This window comes from Macrobrachium rosenbergii, chromosome 51, assembly GCF_040412425.1.
Source record: "Macrobrachium rosenbergii isolate ZJJX-2024 chromosome 51, ASM4041242v1, whole genome shotgun sequence".
Taxonomy (NCBI): domain Eukaryota; kingdom Metazoa; phylum Arthropoda; class Malacostraca; order Decapoda; family Palaemonidae; genus Macrobrachium; species Macrobrachium rosenbergii.
This window is the reverse complement of record NC_089791.1, coordinates 19,875,456-19,898,387: the sequence shown is the minus strand read 5'-3', so window position 1 is coordinate 19,898,387 and position 22,932 is coordinate 19,875,456. Positions and strand designations below refer to the sequence as shown.

Sequence of the window (22,932 nt, the reverse complement as noted above, 5' to 3'; positions counted from 1 at the left end):
CTTATTTATCCTAAGTACTTCCTCTCTTTCTCTTTATTAAGGTGGACTATATTTACCTGGACTTAGCCTCTCCCCAAAGACCTATTTACCAGCATTCTCTTGTCTGTTTGTGACGCTTCTCTCTCTCTCTCTCTCTCTCTCTCTCTCTCTCTCTCTCTCTCTCTCTCTCTCTCTCTCTCTCTAACGTATTCATTGCGTACTTAAAACTTAGCTTTTTATTTTTATTTATTTGTACTTCAGCTGTCCTCATCTCTCTCTCTCTCTCTCTCTCTCTCTCTCTCTCTCTCTCTCTCTCTCTCTCTCTCTCTCAACGTATACATTACGTCTTTAGAATTTAGATTTGTATAATGTTGTTTAAGATTAAGCCAGCCTTGTGCTGGCACGGGCTCTTGCTCCTGGAGCAGCCCGCAAATATATTTCTGCTCCTATTTACCTCCTCTTCTCTCCTCTCTCTCTCTCTCTCTCTCTCTCTCTCTCTCTCTCTCTCTCTCTCAACATGTTCATAGCGTCTTTAAAGCTTTGCTCTATATATTCTTAATTCTCTCTCTCTCTCTCTCTCTCTCTCTCTCTCTCTCTCTCTCTCTCTCTCTCTCTGTCAACATGTTCATATAGCGTCTTTAAAGCTTTGCTCTTTACATATTCTTAATTCAATCTCTCTCTCTCTCTCTCTCTCTCTCTCTCTCTCTCTCTCTCTCTCTCTCTCATGTTCATAGCGTCTTTAAAGCTTTGCTCTTTATATATTCTTAATTCAATCTCTCTCTCTCTCTCTCTCTCTCTCTCTCTCTCTCTCTCTCTCTCTCTCTCTCTCTCTCTCTCTCTCTCTCTCTCTCTCCAACATGTTCATAGCGTCTTTAAAGCTTTGCTCTTTATATATTCTTAATTCAATCTCTCTCTCTCTCTCTCTCTCTCTCTCTCTCTCTCTCTCTCTCTCTCTCTCTCTCAACATGTTCATAGCGTCTTTAAAGCTTTGCTCTTTATATATTCTTAATTCAAACTCTCTCTCTCTCTCTCTCTCTCTCTCTCTCTCTCTCTCTCTCTCTCTCTCTCTCTCTCTCTCTCTCTCTCTATTTTTTATTGTCATTCGTTACCCTTTACCACGGTCTAGAAAGTATTTCCTGGGCCTCGATTCATTCGCTCTCCCAAAGTCTCCAAGATGGAAGTAATGTGCACCTTCATTCATACTCCCACAAAAACCCATTCAATTCAATTTTTTCTCATTTTTTTATTCGAAATCTCTTTTCGCTCGTTGGTCTTTACAATTCAATACCACTTCCGCTGCCATATATTGGATTCCATTAGTTTGGTCGTTTTGTGTGTGTGTGTGTTTTTTTAGTTCGTTTTCTCTGAAATCAAAATCATCATCATAGTTTTTAAAGGTATTTAGTAATGCTTATGGTTTATCTTCTCTTCTAATAGTATATGGCCATGGACTAAAGTTATTATTATTATTATTATTATTATTATTATTATTATTATTATTATTATTATTATTACTGTCGCTGTAGTTGTTGCTGTATGGTCGATATTTTTTATCCAATAGTCTGTTAAATAAACAACTCGAATTATGCATGTGCATGTTTTCTGTATTTTGATGGCATAGTAAAAGCAATCCACTTCAGAAAACGACTAAAAATTACATTATTTTCTGGTTTCCTATCTGTATTTGTCTACGGTCATGAGCTAAAATATGTACATTAATATTTTCATGGTTAAGAAGGAGCCCAACGCAATCAGCTACACGAACAAACGGTTACTTTGCGCCTGAGTCTAAATCAGAATTTTCATTTTATGCATTGCATTATTTTATTTGGCCTGAGGTCTTCCACTCTTGACCTTGCCAATTGTAATCTTCGTTGCTAACTCTCATAGGAACTGAAAAATGGGCGTCCATTTCCCGAAATCTCGTCAACAATCGGCCGCATGTTCTATTGACTCCTGAACTCGCCGGAACCGAATGAAAACAATCGGGCTAACGTGAATGAGCATAGGGAGAATCAACGGGAGACGAAAGAAAACAAGAGAGGTAAAAGGAATAAAGCAGAAAACATACATAGACGGGCTAAAGGTTGTTGGCGCTCCCAAAGGAATCCGAAAGAAACTGAAAACTGGCCCAGAAGAGGCTGGCACACTGCCGCCGATCGAGATGGTTGAAAATCTTTGTTTTTCGAATGTTAATTCGGTGTTGTGGGCCAGTAGGCTTTCAGAACTCTTCGACCTCAGGCTGTTCGCAGCGTGGGAACAAAGACATCGGCTTCGGGCAACGGATAGAGGACAAGTGAAAAATAACCTGTTGGTTGGAAGAATGCGAGACGAGGAGGTCCAAAGGCAGCCGCGAACCGTCCCAGAAGAATGATGAGGAGGAAGGGAGGGGGCGGGGCTTTGTGGGTTGGGGATGGAGGGGGGATAGGTGGGTCTAGGGGGTGAGGACTATAGAGAGGTGGGAGTAGGTGGAAGGAGAAAGAGCTTCTGAATAGTAGCGAGGGTGGTTTGTGGATAGGGCTTCTGAAGCTTGTGAAGCCAAAGGTACCGAAATAGAGAAGATTTCCTTAACGTAGAGAACTCCCAGCTCGTAAGTGTTTACCTCGAGGTTAACCATCACACCAAGAGCCCGTGCTGGCATAAGGCTAGCTTATTTTAAAACAACAACAGCAACCAGGACTTATTATGAACGCTAACTCTCTATTCGTTAGACATATCCTCATCTTAATTCATAACTGTGATTAGAGGCTCGTGGGTTCTGTTTTCCATGTTTATTTATAAATGCCTGAGATGCCCGTGATGGCACGCTGTTAAAATTCTTGTTGGGATGACATAAGAGGTTAAAGTTTTTTTTTTTAACCAGATTTCATATTTGAACTCCGAAAGAAACGTCTCGAGAATCACGAATTAGTATTGGTTTCAAATTACAGTAATTCTCAGGTTTGGCACATTAAAGTAAACAAACGTCTTCTAATAAACAATTTCTGCCATTAGCATTTCCGAATAGTGTAGGAAGAAAATGCCCAAGTTACCAATTTTGAATATTTTTATTGAGGTATGTATGTCATTTTGGAATCTGAAAACAAACGCATATCAAACGCTGAACAACGCTAGTTAAGAGAAAGACGAATATGAACGTGAAATTTTAATTATGCTCTGTATATAATCTGACATTATATTTATTTATATTATAAGAATATTTACAAGTCATCCTGAAGAGTGAATTTCGCCCCAGATCATTCGAGTTAGATAAAATCCATTTGACAACATATAAGTATTTATTGATGACGAGCTAATATGAATAACCTTTTAAAAATTCGGATTGATGCATCTAGATCTAGCTTACGATAACCATAAGGTACCATGAATTCTATTCAAGCACCTGTTCTCTCTCTCTCTCTCTCTCTCTCTCTCTCTCTCTCTCTCTCTCTCTCTCTCTCTCTGTGTGTGTGTGTGTGTGTGTGTGTGTGTGTGTGTGTGTGTGTGTGGAGAACTGTAAGCCTCACACAAGATGCACGCATTAGGTTTTAAACGCAGAAACTCAATGTACCTTCAAATATATGCAATAGCCAATCAAATAACTACTTTAGCATGGATGTCTGCCTCCCAGAACCCCCACTGCCAAACACCGTGGAAGGATATCAGGCCATTTACGAAGACATAACTCCCCTTGTTGTGGCTCTTCCAGCTGTAAACATAATAGTTTATTGGGCCGAGATGCACATATCAATCAGAACTTTGCGGTTGGGATCGTGTCACTCTCTCTCTCTCTCTCTCTCTCTCTCTCTCTCTCTCTCTCTCTCTCTCTCTCTCTCTCTCTCTCTCTCTCTCTCTTTCTCACACACACTTTTCTCATGTATTTATGTATGATTTTAGATTGCCTGGGGTGTTTTTGTGATGAAATCTTACAGGGAATGTATGGATAATATTAAGTGCTTTATTGATTCAGTGGTTATTTAGTGAAATTATATTTTACCTATGAAATTATAGTTATATGTTTATTTTTTTTTTCTTTTGGTGAAAGATTTTCTTCCCTGAAATTTCAGATTAATTCTTGAGATCTCTCTTATTTAGTGTGAAAATGTCTTATTCATGAAAGTATAGTTATTAAATGTTCGTATCTGAATCAGAGGATTATGCTTTTCGTTCAAAGATTTAAAGAAACGTCAGAATCAGAGTAGCCGTAACTAACACCTTATAGCTGATAATATAATTTTGTAAGCATTTTTTTTCGTAACTAAACTCTTTCTTCTTCTTCATCAGTCCAGTTCGTTACGAGACACCATTCATAATTTTCGTCTGGGAGTCGTATAAATATTGCTTCCACTTCTTTATTGACTTATTTTTTGCAGAGTGTCTGTTGCTTGTTAAGTGGAGCCAGGTAATGACGCCGGGGTATGAACACCGTGAATTTATTGCATGACGCATTTAATCTTACCTTTCAAATGCTCTGACTTTGTTTTTATCGAAATAAATTTGCCGTTAATGAGTTAGGCTCCAATTTGTAGGATCCCTCACTGTGCGGTCTTGTATGTTGCAGTCTGAGCTATGTTGTCAGATTGGCATGCGCCTTGTATGCTTTTGATTTGTGTGATGCGTGTGTGTATGTTTGTATGTATGTATGCATGTTTTTGCGTATTTGTTTATTTGTTTGTCCTCTCTCTATGTAGGGTATCTAAATTCAATTTGTTTTTGTTTAACATAGAGTCTTTGTAAAACCATTCTGCTTTGTTATTCAAGGGTGAGCATTTCTGCTTGTGTTGTGCCTTTCCTCCAGGCAGTGTGTTGTATGAGAGAGAGAGAGAGAGAGAGAGAGAGAGAGAGAGAGAGAGAGAGAGAGAGAGAGAGAGAGAGAGAGAGAGAGAAATCGTACGTACAGAATGGAGGGCAGAGATAAAAGGAAGACTTTAGAAAGAGATGCAAATCCAAAGGTAGCAGCAGCTTTCGTCCCCTGTGGCTGATTTGCTTAGCCTTTGTCGTGATGCCGCCGTCAGAAGGCCTATGCCGCCCTTCCATTCATTACGGCAAAGCAGACCTTATTCTCCCCGTAATTAAAGGCCTCTTCGAAATCGGGAGCGATCTGCGGTGTTACGCCCCTCTGCGGATAATTGTTGATGCAAATTGCTGTAGCCACATATCGGGAGAAATGCAGGGCTTCTTTTCCAGTCTTAATTTCTCATTCTCCTTTTTCCTGTTTGTCTTTTCTTATTTGGTGGAACGGGGTTACTTTTCCGTTTTCGTTTCAATGGGGCGGAATCTCCAAATGTTGGTTTTGTGGATTCCTGTGTTTTTTTTTCTATTATTTTTATTTTTATCTTACTGATGACGATTGTCATTAACATGGTCTTGTAATGATCCTTTCTTCTTATCCCTGAAGTAAAACTACACCTGTTTAGAACATTTGCGTGACCATTGTTGTCAGAATCTTCGAAATTCCGTTATATACCCTGACATAAAAATGGAGCTCGAGAGAAGCAAGCACTTTTTTTTTTTTCATGGTAAATATTTGCCAGTTTCTAGACGTATTGCATATGCAAATCCCCTCAGAGAGAGAGAGAGCAGCATCTGTTTGGCCCGTCGACCTGATTTCTGATCAGGCTATTTACTGTGGACCTCATGCCAACGTTCATGATTAATGGTGCTATTTTAAACACATGCATTTTGAAGTGTCTTGGGAGTCGTTTTTACAGAGAATGGCCTTTGCTTATGTGACGCCAGTCTAATAGAAGCCAGAACATTTTCGAGAGAAAACAGTAGGTATGCGGATAAATCTTATGAATCCAGCAGCACTTTGCAAGAACACTTTTACATTCCAGATATTGGATAAAGATAATTGATAAACAGAACATTCAGATTTTTTTTATTTATTTTTAGTTTTCTATAAAAGAAAACTACTGAGATGGCTACCTGTCTGTCCGTCCGCACTTTTCTGTTCGCCCTCAGATCTTAAAAACTACTGAGGCTAGAGGGCTGCAAATTGGTGTGTTGATCATCCACCCTCCAGTCATCGAACATACCAAATTCCAGCCCTCTAGCCTCAGTAGTTTTTATTTCATTTAAGGTTAAAGTTAGATGGTCGTGCGTCTGGCACCACTATGGCGCCAACAACGCAGGCCACCACCTTGCCGTGGGTGAAAGTTTAATGGGCCGCGGCTGAGAGTTTCATGGGCCGTGGCTGAGAGTCTCATACAGCATTATACTTTGTACAGAAAACTCGATTGCGCCGAAGAAATTTCAGCACTTTTTTTTTTTTTTTTTACAAATAATACGAGTATATAGAACTGTGCGGTTAGAAAATCTCTTCCGAACTATACCTATAATCCATCAGGTTCCTGACCTCTTCGGCTGAGTTATAAATGCTTAGTTCATAGCCTCCCCAAAATTATGGAAATCCGTTATGTTTATGCAAACATCCTCGTATACTTGCAGCAAACAGTTTCGGTCGTAACTGGATGTTGGATGTTTCTTGGTCATTGCCAGCGGGATGTTATTATCGTTTTAAGTCGGATGCTTTTGTTGATACAGTTATAGATATTTCATGTAAGAATATCGAGGAAGTCATGTTTGAATTTCCCTGTACGAATCGTGTTACCCTCATAAGGATTTAGCGAATTGAACGCACTCGTGCTTATTTAACTTTACAAATTGTCACCATCGAAGGTCTCCTGAAAGTACTACTAAGATCCGAACTATTTTAACGGATAATAATAATAATAATAATAATAATAATAATAATAATAATAATAATAATAAACAAGTAAAAAATGCACCGAAGTTTCTTCGGCGCAGTCGAGTATTCTGTACATCATATAATCAAAGCCACCGAAAATAGATCTGTCTTTCGGTGGTCTCAGTATAATGCTGTAAGAGCCGCGGCCCATGGAACTTTAACCACGGCTCGGTGGTGGCCTGTCCTGTATCGTTGTTAGATGCACGATTATGGTTAACTTTAACCTTAAACAAAATAAAAACTACTGAGCTAAAGGGCTGCAATTTAGTACGTTTGATGATTGGAGGGTGGATGATCAACATACCAATTTGCAGCCCTCTAGCCTTAGTAGTTTTTAAGATCTGAGGGCGGACAGAATAAAGTGCGGGCGGACAGACAAAGCCGGCACAATAGTTTTCTTTTACAGAAAACTAAAACGGGTTTCCTTGTTGTGCTAATTAGTGCAAGCCAGGTTCCTGAAAGCTGAGGTTTAAGATGTGAACACTCATACCTCGTTCAAGTGAATGAACTCTAACGTTTTCGAAATCGACGCCTGTTTTCGAATGGCAGTCAAACTATAATTTTTTTTTTGAACGCAAAGCGAATTCCTCAGATTTTCTTTGTGAGAAAATCTTAGCTTTTTATGTAAGCGTTATGTTTCCTAATGAGGATCGAATTCATTCTAAATAAGCAAGTATATTCTTCATGTATGCGTAATGAAATTGTATTATTTTATTGTGTTATTAGGGGGGGTCATAGTCGATCAGAATTTTTAGCATTGGGCCAACTATTTGATCGTGTAGGGTACACATTGAAGGAGTTTACGTGGGTGCGCTTAGGTGACAAGTTATTGACACCGATTATTTTCCTTCATCATTTTAAACTGATAGTTAATGAACAAATGTTTTGGGTACAATATTTACGCCCCAAGGGGTAGTAGTGCCGTCAGTGCACCTCATGCTGTGCACTGTAGGCATTACTTAAGGTTCTTTGCAGCGTCCCTTCGGCCTCTAGCTGCAACCCTTTCATTCCTTTTACTGTACTTCCTTTCATATTCTCTTTCTTCCATTTTACTTTCCACCCTCTCCTAACAGTTGATTTTTAGTGCAACTGCGAGGTTTTCCTCTTATTACACCTTTCAAACCTTTTTGCTATTAATTTCTGTTTTAGTGTTGAATGACGTCATAGGTCCCAGTGCTTGGCCTTTGGCCTAAATTCTATATTCAGTTCAAAACAATATTTACTATACATAAGGCGTTGTGTCGAAACTAGAGGCTAGTTGAGAATTTTAGTCACTTGCTAAGACCAGCATTTCTGGTTGCAGAAGCAGTTGGATTGCAATTTGTAATATCCGGCTTTAAAAACCCAGAGGAGAATCAGTTGACTGACTGATTAATTTGATCTTGTAAAGTGACACCAAACAGTGGCCTTCGATGATGTTCAGAGAAGAAGAAAAATTCTGAAGTCATACCTTTGCAAGCTGCAAATGTGCCATTTAGATTTATATATTCATTCCTTCTAGCACACAGTCTTGGGGAAGGGTTGTTATAAATCATCTTCCGTTTATGTATGAGGGTGTAGTGGAACTGCAACTGCAGAGGCCTCAACATAAAAAAATAAAAACGAAGGAAGATAAAAAAAAACGTAAGTTGATTCAGCCGCTTTCTCTTTACAGAAGTGAAATTTGCATCAAAATGGCAAAATTGGGGGAGGGGAAATTCCATGTAACGGGGTCCATTGCTGTAGTGGGGTCGTAGCGTCTATGCAGATTGCAGTGTTAGGATGTTGCGTACCTGCCTTTCCGAGGTCTTAATTTATGAGTCGACACCTGTTCGGTGCATCTGTGTTATTACTGCTGTTTCGCCGCGTTTTCGTCGCTGAAAACTGCAGATGGTGTCTGTTGAAGGCGCTACGACACCCGAAGTCTCGGCGATCTGTTAGGAAAGTCATTTATGTGTCTCAACTGCTCAGAGGACTTATCTGTTCTGCTGATCTTTCGAAATTGGTCTGCTGGGTTCGGCCGCTTTCAAGACTTGCCTAATAGTGTGCGAGTGAGTGCTTTCGCGCAGCAAGTAACATTTCGCTGCTGGTTGCAGGAGGCTTGCCAGGTCCATTTGCAGCCAAGACTGTAAGGGGTTAAAAGGGAATGGAATTTATGTTCACTTACCATTAAATGGGCTTCTCAACATATAATTCTTCACAGGGAAATTTGTGGGCTGATGAAACTTCTTAATGGGTTTTCAGTGCTTCAGAATAATTCTTCGGATACTCCTTTGATAATTTACTTTAACTGTAAAATTACAGTTAGAAAAAATAGAACCCAGTATGAAATAGGAACCCACTTCTTATTGCTCTTCCTATACTCTTTGCTTAGTGCAATCTTAGACAGTTGGATCCAGGAGATTAAGAGGAAATGAAGAAGAAGCTTCTTGCATTTCTATTCAGAGAGAGTAGCTTTTGGAACCCGAACTGGATACGCGCGAGCGTAAATCCTGCACATTTCTTTCTAAACAGACGCACAAAAAGCCTCGGCATCTTGCCTTACGATTGTTATTTAATAACGAATGTATCTTCTTCCCAACAGGAGTAAAGTGACCATGTAGATCGCAAAGAAGTGGGCGTTCACAACCTCCATCTACCTCAGCCATGGACCCCGCCCATTATGGTAAGTATTCCTCGGGCCCAGTGCCGTGATCTTTTATCTTCAGTGAAATAATATCCCCGTGATTTACGACGGCCATGCCAGACAAAAATATGGCTGGATTTATTAGGCGGGATTTGAAACTTCTTTTAGCTGACCAGTGGCGGTTTCTGTTTCGTTATTGTTGATACAGAAGTTCTTTAAGACAAAGGGTCGCTTGTCTTTTTCATTCATCTTTCACCTTCAGTAGTTGTTTGTTTGCAGCGGTTGCTGTTTTTATAAAAAAAAAAAGTTCATGAACTCATTTTCCGTAAATGTAAACGGTTTTCTATTGTTTACGGAAAAATATTCTAGTAATAATGTCTCATTTTCCTATCCTTGCTCGTTTACCACCATATCTGTTTCTACAGCCTCAAGATATACAAAATTATAAACTATCTAAAGCAAGTAAAAATTGTGCCGATTTCTTCGGCGCAATTGAGTTTTCTGTGCAGCCGCTACAACGTAAAATCAAGGCCACCGAAAATAGATCTATCTTTCGGTGGTCTCGGTATAATGCTGTATGAGCCGCGGCCCATGGAGCTTTAACCACGTCCCGCTGGTGGCCTACCCTATATCGTTGCCAGAAGCACGATTATGGGTAACTTTAACCTTAAATGAAATTAAAACTACTGAGGCTAGAGGGCTGCTATTAGGTGTGTTTGATGACTAGAGGGTGGATGATCAACATACCAACTTGCAGCCCTCTAGCCTCAGTAGTTTTTAAGAACTGAAGGCGGATAGAAAAAGGGCTGACAGAATAAAATGCGGACGAAGAACAAAGCCGTAACAAGTTTTCTTTTACAGAAAACTAAAAGGAAAGTATTTTGTGAATGGGTAACTGTGTGTCGAAGGAGGTTTTAATCTTCTGATTTTGAGGTGAAACTTTTAATTTTTTTGCTCTCTTTGAGGGCTTTATAGGATATTGACAAGCCATAAAGTCAGTGAGAGATTATAGGCGTTCACATTTAGCCAAAAGTAGATAAGACTTCTGATTTTTGGCATTCGATGATGGCCGAAGCTTATTTTTCAATCCCATAATTTTGTAACTAATTTTTTTCTTCACTTCTTTTTCCCTTCTTTGTTAGTCAGAAATTATCCACCGCACACAGTAATCCTCCATTGAACTTCAGTGATAAAATTTTATTTGTTTTGGGGTCTCATGACTTCTGTGGTTCCTCGGTATTACCTGTTTTATGCCGAATTTTTAACGAAGCGAATGACAGTAATTTAGTTTTCGCAATAGATTTTAAGTATGGTTGCCCGAGGTGAAAAAAATGTCTAGATTCGTTAAGGGAATTTTAACTTTTTTTAACCTCCTTAAAACTGACTTTCTTTCATCATCATCTCATCTTCGTCGTCAAAAGTACCATCATCGCTATCATCATCATCCACATTTCCCATCAAAGGAGCGATATATAACCTAGTGAATAATGGTACTGCTATAATACCTCTCTGAGATCTCGGGGGCCATTGGTCTACTCAGCCCGCCGCCCGTGTGGGTCGGAGGCACCTTACAACATACTGGTCTTTATACATCTGGGTCTTAGGGCGGCTCTCAGGTAATCTGAATTCAGGTCTTTGGTCAAACATATCCTTCAAAAGACCCTTCACTACCGCCGAAGGTCCTTTCACTCTGTCCGGATATATTCAAAGTACGGTCTTCTCCCGCAGGGATTATATAATCAAGATCCGACCGTAGTCTGATAATCCGGGAAAGAATGTGATTATAACGTGTTCATATCCGGATTAGATTGGAGAAAACACGCGCCGACAGAATATCTCTCTCTCTCTCTCTCTCTCTCTCTCTCTCTCTCTCTCTCTCTCTCTCTGAAGGTATATTATCTCGATAAACCCACAAGAATCCAGGTAAAAGGTTTTTCTCTGAACTTCTGTTCTAGTAACTTTAATTTTTATCCTCTCTCTCTCTCTCGGGTGTCATTTATTCCCGAAGTACAGTGAATTCGATATGAAACAAGTTTATGGCTTAATATTTGTGAATATAAGAAAGTCAATTAATATTATATATATAATATAAGATATAATATATATATATATATATATATATATATATATATATATATATATATATATATGTATATATATATATATATATATATATATATATATATATATATATATAAATATATATATATATATATAAAATCAGCTTCCCTTAAAAGGGGTGAACGCAATGAAAAACTGGACGCCAGTCAGTGGCCCCATTATTCATCCTACAACTGCTGAGCTACAGTAAGGTAACCATGAAAAACTTCTCTCAGGTTCGACATTGCCTCATACATTTACAAAGCAGCCCCGTCAGGAGAGAGAGCTCTTGCTGACCCGACTGAGCCGTCTCTTTTGCACTCGAATACCTCTTGGACTTTAATGTCCTCTCCTTCCAAAGCTGTTAACTCGCGATCAGTGCAGAAATTCCATCGCCATGCAGATAATACCGGCTAATAAGTCTCTTTTATGTACTGGTGCTCGACCTTCCTGCCTAACACGCAGAGAAATTTCTCAACCCGTTTCTGTGGTAGCCCTTGTCTTTCCTTTGGTTTACGGGATGCTTTCGGAGCGTGAGGTGGTACTGGCACAAGGCCAGCTTCAATCTTATTTGTTCTCACTTACTGCACTTTGATTTTATCTACTGATCTTGTTGTATTTAGTACAGTTTGAGAATGTTGTCATTGTGTGTTTTGATTGTGTGTAACACCGTGCTTATTTGTGACTTTAATTTGTAGAACAGCCAATGTATATTAAAAATAAAGATTATTATTATTATTATTATTATTATTATTATTATTATTATTATTATTATTATTATTATTATTACATGTCACTTCAACTTCTAGAGATCACTTAAGTAGAATTCACTTATCTTTTTATTTCATAGAAATTTGAGGTTGGCAGCAATTAACCAACAGTTCCTCCCTTCATAGCAAACATGGTTTCTTTTGATCTCTTCTGGTGACGTTGTCCGGTTGTGTTATTCATATCTTGTTTTATTTTGCTTTGCTCTAGTCAAAATCTGTGACACTCTTTCCCTTTCTTCTCACATAATTAAATTTAGTCATAGAAAGATTTGGTAAAAGTATTTTTGCCCTTCTCCCTACTTCCTCCCACTTCTCATATTGTTGGGTTGTGTTCGTCAGTTAACAGTATTTTTTCTTTAAAGAACTAGTCTTCACATACTTAATTTCAGACACCATCAATGAGTGGGTATTAGGCGTTAAGAAATGCAACACAATCTCGATTAATCTTGACAGCTGTTCAAGAATTGTTCCCTTTTAGAGTTGAACGAAGTCCGCTGATTTTTATGCCTGTAGATTTTGGATTTTGTTTTTTAACCTCAGATCTTTTTCTTTTGCATTCGTTTGTAGTCAGTTTTTTGTTTTGTTTTGCGGTCTTCTGTAGTTATATGCCTGATATAGGTTATGAGATGCTGCTTTTCCTTTGCTGTTTATATAAAAAATACCAGTTGAGGAACAGTTATCGTTACCATACTCATAATGAAGTACCACTAGGAGGACACACACACACACACACACACACACTCGGAACTGATAAAGCATAAGGTAAACCGAAAAGCTGAATGAAATCATTTACAAAGAAAACCTTTAAATGATAAATGACAAGAATCTATTTTTCTTTTACCATTAGATTGGCAGGAAGAAAGGCGCTTCTAGGACAGGTAGACAGACCGACAAATAGACACGTAGAGAGAGAGAGAGAGAGAGAGAGAGAGAGAGAGAGAATTTTTAAACATATCTGTGTAAGCGACAAGAGGAGACACCTATATGATTTTTACGTAAGGGGATGGCCAGGAAAGAACAGTGTCTCAAATAATAATTTTTTAGGCATAAGTCATAATAGAGAGAGAGAGAGAGAGAGAGAGAGAGAGAGAGAGAGAGAGAGAGAGAGAGAATTTTCTAATATATCTCCGTAAGCAAGAAGAGGCGATAAGCCTATATAATTTTTATATAAGGGGATGGACGGGAGAGAACAATGTCTCAAATAATAATTTTTTAGAGCATATGGCATAATAGAAAGAGAGAGAGAGAGAGAGAGATTTTTTAATGTATCTGTAAGCAAGAAGAGGCAGTAAGCCTATATAATTTTTATATAAGGGATTGGACAGGAGAGAACAATGTCTCAAATAGCAATTTTTTAGTGCATAAGGCATAATAGAGAGAGAGAGAGAGAGAGAGAGAGAGAATTTTTAATTATCTCTGTAAGCAAGAAGAGGAGATAAGCCTATAAAATTTTTATATAAGGGACTAGACAGGAGAGAACAGTGTCTCAGATAATAATTTTTTATGGCATAAGGCATAATACAGAGAGAGAGAGAGAGAGAGAGAGAGAGAGAGAGAGAGAGAGAGAGAGAGAGAGAATTTTTAATATATCTCTGTAAGCAAGAAGAGGCGACAAGCCTATATAATTTTTATATAAGGGACTGGACAGGAGAGAAAAATGTCTCAAATGATAATTTTTTAGGGCATAAGGCATAATAGAAAAGAGAGAGAGAGAGAGAGAGAGAGAGAGAGAAGAGAAATATGTGGGTTACTTGTCCATTTCCAGGGCACCGTCTGAACCTGGGCGTAATCTCCAGAGTACATATTGACCCACTTCATAAATCCGGTCATCCGTAAATCCCCGCATTGACAGGTCCAGGTGAAGGAACAAAGGGTGCCCCAGAAGGTTTTATTGGGCCACATAATCACATAAGTAATTCCCGTCGCCGACCGTTTAATCATGCCGTCATGAGCGGATATGCGGTCATGTGGGTATTTGAGGAAGAGGCTACGCGGTCCTCCGAATTATTGTTCCCCTGAAAGGAGGAGATCAACTGTGAAATGATAATGTGAGAGTAAATTATTTAAATGTGGGGTTTAAAATTCCGAGAATGCAGCATTACGTCTGTTAAATGTGGACGGGGATCTCGCGAACGTTATGGGCTGTCATTTTTCTAAGGGGGTAACGGCTCCCGTTGACCGGTAATTTTGCAAAGATTTCTGTTTTCGTTTTCTTCTGTACGTCGACTTTTACCTGTTTACATAATCTTACTAAGTTCAGTTTCCGCTGTTAGAGTGCTTGATTTATACTTTGCTTGAATATTAGTTTTGTCTTTGTATCTGAATGCTTGATCAATGCAGTTTTTTATTTTGTATAACTAGAAATTATGACAGTTCAGCGATGAATGGCATGACGTTGATTTTATCTGTTTCATTCCAATATTTTAGTATGTGATTTAATTAAAGAAAAATATTGAGTAAATGTTCAGGGTCATTTTATTTGAGTTATATATGGTTAACTGTGGCTGTAACATTTCTTTGTATTTTGTCGTGTCATATTAAACGCGTTTTTGAATGACTAAAGTTGAATACCTACTTTTATAAAAATATCGTTTATATACAGTAGAGTTTATAAGAATACATCTTTAGGATACGGTTGTAGGTATATATGAATTCTTTCGTACATTAGTACATAATTACACCGTCCGGAGTTAGATTGGGTTATATGTGAAAATGCCACAATGTGCTATTTCTTGCTAAGTATTTTCCGTGTTTTATTAAGATAATGAATTGTCTTCAAGAGTAGAGAAAATTAATTTATAGAAAAACCAGTTTTTAGTTTTCTGTAAAAGAAAACTATTGTGCCGGCTTTGTCTGTCCGTCCGCACTTTATTCTGTCGCACTTTTTTCTATCTGCAGTTTTTCTGTCCGCACTCTTTTCTGTTCGTACTTTTTCTGTCCGCCCTCAGATCTTAAAAACTACTGAGGCTAGAGGGCTGCAAATTGGTATGTTGATCATCCACTCCCCAATCATCAAACATACCAAACTGCATCCCTCTAGCCTCAGTAGTTTTTATTTTATTTAGGGTTAAAGTTAGCCATAATCGTGCTTCTGGCAACGATATAGGCCAGGCCACCACTGGGCCGTGGTTAAAGTTTCATGGGCCGGGCTCATACAGCATTATACCGAGACCAACGAAAGATAGATCTATTTTCGGTGGCCTTGATTTTACGCTGTAGCGGCTGTACAGAAAACTAGATTGCGCCGAAGAAACTTCTTCGTATTTTTTACTTTTTTTTTTCCTTCTGGACTTGCGTAGGCGCCTATACTACTACAAGTTAAGCTATTCATTTTGACTGTAAGAATTTTCGAATTATCGTTGCGAATTCTTTGCTAATCATTTAACGATGAAGAATGCGCCGTAGAATATACTACTGGACACGTAAAATCAGTAAACACCGTAATAATCGTATTTACGGACCGTGGAAAAACGTGTTTTAATTGAAACTTAATGTCGGTTTTCATGCCTTATGAAAGGCAAAACCCTTCTGGTATTTTCAATGAAATTCAATATCGGTTCATTTTTGTAAGTGAAGGAAAACATCCTGGAATGCTGGTAGAGATTCTCGGGCTGTGATTACCAAAGAATTTCCACGGTAAAGATCCTTAATTATTGATCTTCGAGAAACTATTTAGTTTCACAGGCGTTTTTTGTTCCCAGCGGCATATTCCAGATGAACGTTGCTTTTCGTTTGTTCACACTCCCAAGACAGGTTCTGATACCCTTTTCTTTGTTAATGCACACATCCAACTGATATAGTTTTGTTATTATACCCTATACTGTCCACCATACATTTTTAAAAATTTCATTTATTTATTTGTTTATTTTTATTTATCTATTTTTTTGAACCCAGTTTTCTGAGTCAAATGTTTATTTTGTTGTTGTTCCAAAGACAAATTCCATCTTGCATACCAGTTGTTATTGCACCAGTACAGATTCCAAGTGACATTGTTTTTTACTGCTGTTATCGCGCCCAAGGCAAGTGCTGACTCGACTTTTTTCGCATTGTTATTACACCAAAGACTTCTTGACATATTGTATTCTCTTATTCGGCGAGACCTTATTCCAATTTAATTTTTTTTTTCCTCTCGCGTGTATCAGATCAGCCTTCGCGAGGTATGTCTTACTTTTTTTTTTATTCCATTCTGATTACGCGCAGCACGAAAGTGTAACGTCAGTATTTGCTCGCCGCTGCAAATTGCATTAATCTCGCTGCTCCGAAGGTGCTATTACGCAATCAGTCTTTGGCTACTGTAAACCCGACCTATAGGAGAGTAAGAGAGAGAAAGAAGTATCCTCTCTCTCTCTCTCTCTCTCTCTCTCTCTCTCTCTCTCTCTCTCTCTCTCTCTCTCTCTCTCTCTCTCTCTAACTTGGTGGTCAAATATTTAGCAAGATAGGAAAAAAAAACTATATTTAACCTCCAATTGAGAGAACGGCAGGAACTGGAGAGAGAGAGAGAGAGAGAGAGAGAGAGAGAGAGAGAGAGAGAGAGAGAGAGGGCAGAACTCTGGTGATTTATAGACTTGATTTACAATCAGTCAATATGCGGTCGCAGCGGAATGCCCCGTGCAATCGCCACGGAGGAGAGAGAGAGAGAGAGAGAGCCTGCAGTCATCCGAAATTATTGCATCAGTCATGGTGGGGCTGGGGCGCGTTCCAGTCGTCTGCAACCACCGTGCAATCAGTCACGGTCGTAAAAGGCTTATTTTAGAGCTCGGGACTCAATCAACAAGGCGTGCAATCTTGATTTTTCCGCGTCTCTAATGGAGTGGATCAACAGAGGAGGAAGAAGATGGTAAAAAAAAAAATAATAAAGACTGTACATGGAAAATCATGCAATTAGTTGTTATCATATTGTCACTTTGGGGTTATCATCTCCCAATAACATTTATAGCTCTTTCTCAGACAAGGTGGGATGGGGCTGATTGAAGGGTGGTCGTTATTGTATGCCTGGTAGTACTGGCCAGGCGAGGATGATTGTGTTGACGTTGTATCAAGATGTGATTGTTGTAATGGCAAATAGTATTGCCGATCGTTATATTTGGGTTGCAGTTTGGTGTATGCGGGGATATTGGAAGACATGAAACGCCTGAAGGATTAGGGTTGCTCATGTCATTATGTATAATTTGGTGCGTGTTATCTTTGACAGTTATTTTCGTTTTAGCTATGCTTTTGTGGGGATATAAGAGGTGCGGGAATCTTTACACGTTATTATAATAGGTACATAATTCGGTAGCAACGTTCACCATTTTTATATAGATATTCACAGACATAAATATATGCATTATATATTATATGTTACAAATAATCCACATACATTCACGTGTGGGACAGAAATAAATTTCTGACTCATATTAGGATTGATCCCAGGTCTTTCAATTGAAAGGCAAGGGCTCTGCCCACTAGGCCTAGTGGGCAGCGCCCTTGCCTTTCAGTTGAAAGATCTGGGTTCGATCCGAATATAAGTCAGAAATAAATATTATATATTATATATTATATGTGCGTGTGCCAGTATATTCATATATCCACGTACGTTAATAGTTTTAATAGGTAACACTCATTTCTCTTGTTATGGTTACAGCTCAAAGAAGTTGAGAACCTTCAGTTTACTCTGTTTATTGCAAAACCCTGTCTCCCGCATAAAAAAAAAAAAAAATTAACCCCCTCAGAGGCTAACCGTGGTTTTAACAAGTCTTAGAGAAGACTAGAACTAATGAGCCCTATTTCCAAATTTCACCTTTTTATTCACTGCCATAATCCCATGTAATGGGGTAGTGCCGTCAGTGCATCTCACGTATGTAATGCACTGCAGGCATTACATGAAGGGTGTTTGCAAGAGTCACTTCGGCCTCTTGTTGCACCCACTTTTTAGCCTTTTACTGTATAGTACCTCCGTTCCTGCTTCCTGTCTTCAGTCTTGCTGTCCAATTTCTCTAATTATTACTTCTTAGTGCTACTGGAATTTCCTCTCAGTTCCACCTTCAGATCCTTATATTTCACCTCCCTTATTGTCTGGATCTCTTTATTTTCCTGTCCTAGGTCCCGTTGCTAGGTAACCAGTTGGTTCTTAGCCACGTAAAATAAACCTAATCCTTCGGACCAGCCCTAGGAGAGCTGTTAATCAGCTCAGTGGTCTGGTTAAACTAAGATAAACTTTTAACAACCACTCCTTTCATTATCTTGAGCGCTGAATGGCCGAAAAGGCCTCATTACTTGGATTGGCTTAAATTCCATAAAATCAATAAATTCACAAAATCTGTCTCAATACTTAGATGTATGTATGTATGTATGTATGTATGTAAGGCCAAATCAAGGCTAAAGGAAAACTGAGGCTCACTCGTAGAACAGCACCAGGTGGCGACGTCAGTAAGACTTTACAGAACAAAGAAATGTCAGTTTCAGACGCCGGCCGCCTTTCACAGACGTTCATAGCCTCGGAGGCGCGTGCATTTAACTGAAATTATGATCTCAGTTGCCGCTTGAAAGGTCATGTAGTAAGTCGACTTGACTTTGTTTATGATGATCATTTTTGCGTTGTTCTGCATGTAAATGGAAAACGAACCAGCATAAGGATGTAATTCAGTCGAAAGTTGCTTCGATTTGATGTTCTGATACGAGAAAAACGAGGTCTTGTAGGTTACAGAAAGGGGTCATGTAGCCTCTTACAACATCAGAGAGAGAGAGAGAGAGAGAGAGAGAGAGAGAGAGAGAGAGAGAGAGAGAGAGAGAGAGAGAGGTTACATCATGGACGGCTGTTCGTCTTTACAAGTACGTTTGAAATTTGATTCCTCACATTATATACCATAATTTACTTAAACAATATGAGGTGGTAGCAACCGCTTAAATAAGAGATGAAGAGGTGGTTGAACATGTCCATCTTTTATTACTCAGAAGCTATCTTGATGTAAATTTTTTTGGACAGGGATTTTTACTGCAAGTTGAATGATAATAATTAACATCGACTTATTTATCGCCACTTGTTTCTTGGCATCAGCGTTGCTATTATATTCGAAGGTAAGCGTTTGAAGTCATCAATGGAGGTTTTTTTACAGTACCGTCTCCGCTCCCCTTCACACGTGGATAGATCCAGCCCCAGTATATATATAATATATATATATATATATATATATATATATATATATATATATATAAAATATATATATATGTATACATATATATATTATTATTAATATATTAATATATATATATATATATATATATATATATATATATATATATATATATATACAGTACTACATGTGTTGGTTTTGACCGGCGTGTTACTCGGCGTCGATATTAAAACTGAAGCAACGAAAAAAAGTTTGTTTTGCCGAGGCTTGAAAGACAGTATTCTCTCATCCATTATATTTACCTATTGACAAGAATTTGATTTATAGTGGTCATTACGGGAGATATGGTTAAGAAAGATTTTTTGTTTTATTATGGTAACAAATCATTATTTAATACTTTAATGTGGATCTCTTATCTAACGAACTTAAAACTTTACTGTTTAGTTTTCCGTGATTTACAAAAGCTAATTCCTGATTCCAAGAGGAGCGACAAGTAGAACACAATATAGGCTTTTCTAACTATGAGGTTACGGCTTATGCATGCGTACGTTATTTTCAATTGAATTTACCCCAATTCATTCTTTATTCGTTTTTTTTTTTTTTTTTTGCTTTTCACTGCGTTCATTCCATTCTGTGGAGGTTTGTTTTGAAAGCTAATGGTGTTTTATTATCCAAAATTTCCAAATATTCGTATGGGAAGAGCAAAATCCCCATTGATAGCTCTTCCCTCATGAATATTTAGACATTTTGGATATTTTATAATAAATAATCTTGTAACGTTCCCCAGGGAATTCTGACGTGGGATGCTATTCTCTTTAAACACCCGCATGAGGCAGGAACACTCCTGACGAGTCACATATTTGATAAATCCAATTTATTCGCATCAGTACTCTGCGAGTAACTGGCCAGTAACGTGAGTAAAAGGCTGGCCCCAAATCGCTGACAAAGATCTGGAAGGTGAGTGACAAAGGTGACAAAAGGCCCTCTGGCTGACAAAGGTTTTTCGGTGGTTCTGACACACGGGAGAATGACTGACAACTGACAAAGCTGACTAGCATCCAGAAAGCTGCGTGCGTGTGTGTGTGTGTGTCCGTCCCTTCCATCCCCTTCAGCGTGCACCCTCCTCCCCCTCCCCCCACCTCCCTATCCCTGATAGCCCCTGCACCACCTAGGATCCAATACTCATACCTACTGGTCCGTAGAGTGGATGAGGAGGTGGTGAATGGTCCGAATGATGCCCCTTAAAGGGATTAAAAGGAGGGCTAAGGGGATCAAAATTAGGGGTATGAAATGTGCTCTCTCTCTCTCTCTCTCTCTCTCTCTCTCTCTCTCTCTCTCTCTCTCTCTCTCTCTCTCCTCGTCTCCCCATTGCTCGTCCCCCCTCGCACGTTCAGGCAGCAGGGGAACTCACAAGATCTTTAGAAATATATCTGATTTTGATTTTGATTTTAATCGAGGAAATTCACCATTGGCGCCCCAGCTATTAGAAGTATTGAAGTATTTCGTGGGTCGTTGTGGCTCATAGTAGTTTCATTTCTACAGTCTTTGTTGCTTTCAGTGGAAGGTGCAGGAAGGAAGCCATTTTGTCCTGTTAATCAGTAGGAATCAAATGCTGGTGCAGGAAAAATTATTATTATTATTATTATTATTATTATTATTATTTTATTTTTTTATTATTTTAGAAAGTTTTGGTTTGCTATAGTTGTAGATAAGAAAGCTTTGTTGTCCTCGAATCTTGCCGTGAATATATGATATATATATATATATATATATATATATATATATATATATATATATATATATATATATACATATATATGTGTATATATATGTATGTCTGTATACATACATATATATACACAAACACACATATATGTATACACATTACTTAAATAGATTAAATCCTTTTTTCTTTTTATCATAATGCCATGTTTTTCTCGTATGCATTTTTTATCCTTCAAAGATAACCCTCTTTCATCCCAAGAAAAAATCTGTGTAACAAAGTCGGAGGCGTCACGAGAATCCAGTGGAGGGGAGTACACTGTCAAAAAGATTACACAAAGTCCCTCATGTTGGGATTAAGTAGGTAATGGAGGACCCGGGATTTTGGGATCAATAGAGAGAGAGAGAGAGAGAGAGAGAGAGAGAGAGAGAGAGAGAGAGAGAGAGAGAGAGAGAGAGAGAGAATGCTTGAACTTTAATCCAGGGCGACGCCACTGGAAGGAGATTTGAATGTGCTCTATGTAGTAATCTTTTTTAAGGAAAACTTAAATGTGAAAATATCATTTTGATAATTGACGCTTATCATCATCATTATTTTCATCAGTCTTTCTTGATTACCTAAGAGATGCTTTTGCCTGTAAAAAAATAAATATATATATATATATATATATATATATATATATATATATATATATATATATATATATATATATATATATATATACATATTAACTCTATCACTTACACAATTGCTCTGTGCATTAATACAATTACTAACAGGACCTCTTTAAAACTGGATGGTACCCAGCAGAGATATTTATTCAAAAAATCTGTTAACTGTCAGTTACAAGCTCATTGTCAAGTATCCTAGAAAGCTTGTAACTTTTCTTGAATAAATATCTCCGCCAGATACCATCCAGTTTTAATGAGGTCCTGTTAAAATATATATATATATATATATATATATATATATATATATATATATATATATATATATATATATATATAAACGTATCTGTATAAATACATGCACACAAACACACACGCACATACATATTTAAAAAGAATGTATGTATGCATGCATTTATTTATGTATTTCCAAAACCAGATTTTGCATAATTATCGATGACTTCTTGTTTCCTGTTGTCGTCTTTCACTTGAACGCAGGGCAGTTAACTCCTATAATTTTACACATAATTACTTCTTTGGTCATTACGTACATGAGCTCGCTGGATATGTGCCAGCGTCCAAAACTCTCCTGCGCTCGCAGGCAGCATCTTTCCATTGTTCTGTTACGCTAATGTCTTCACCCGGAGGTTCTTTCAACCGCTGTTTTCATACTCCCCTGCCCTGGCTGTAGCTCTGAGATGTTTTAACGTTCATTATACAGCGACTTGTAATGTCTTAGATCTTATTACACTTTATTTGTTATGTTTTTATAATCACTGGATTTCATATAAGTCAATGTCTCATATATTCATAAGAAAACGAAGACTTTGGCTTCCAGTAAGAGTTGCTGATTGACAGTTTTTCTAATACTTAAAGTTGAAAATGTGTATGGTACGCATTCGAAGTGTTTGTGAATTAGCAGTGTATAGAATTGAACAAGTGATATTTTCTTTCACCATTAGTAACTTAATGTAATCCAACCGTACTATTTTAGGTTTTTGGAAAAACTTTCCCATAAATATATATGTGTATATTGTAACTTACGTATACTAATATTTATATATAATATATATATATATATATATATATATATATATATAAATATATATATTTATATATATAAAATATATATATGTATACATAAATACATACATATATATATATATATATATATATATATATATATATATATATATATATATATATAGAGAGAGAGAGAGAGAGAGAGAGAGAGAGAGAGAGAGA

The 22,932-nt window shown here is 37.9% G+C and overlaps 1 protein-coding gene across 14 annotated transcripts in view; it reads left to right on the top strand.

Moving 5' to 3' along the window:
- The window catches only part of ci (cubitus interruptus), a 585,789-nt gene that overhangs the window by 93,164 nt on the left and 469,693 nt on the right, over positions 1-22,932 (top strand). For all 14 annotated transcript variants that reach the window (XM_067094922.1, XM_067094920.1, XM_067094918.1 and 11 more), the window contains one exon: positions 9,273-9,353. In XM_067094922.1, the coding sequence (XP_066951023.1) occupies positions 9,335-9,353 (19 nt within the window). In that variant the 5' untranslated portion in view covers positions 9,273-9,334. The remainder of the gene's footprint in view (positions 1-9,272; positions 9,354-22,932) is intronic.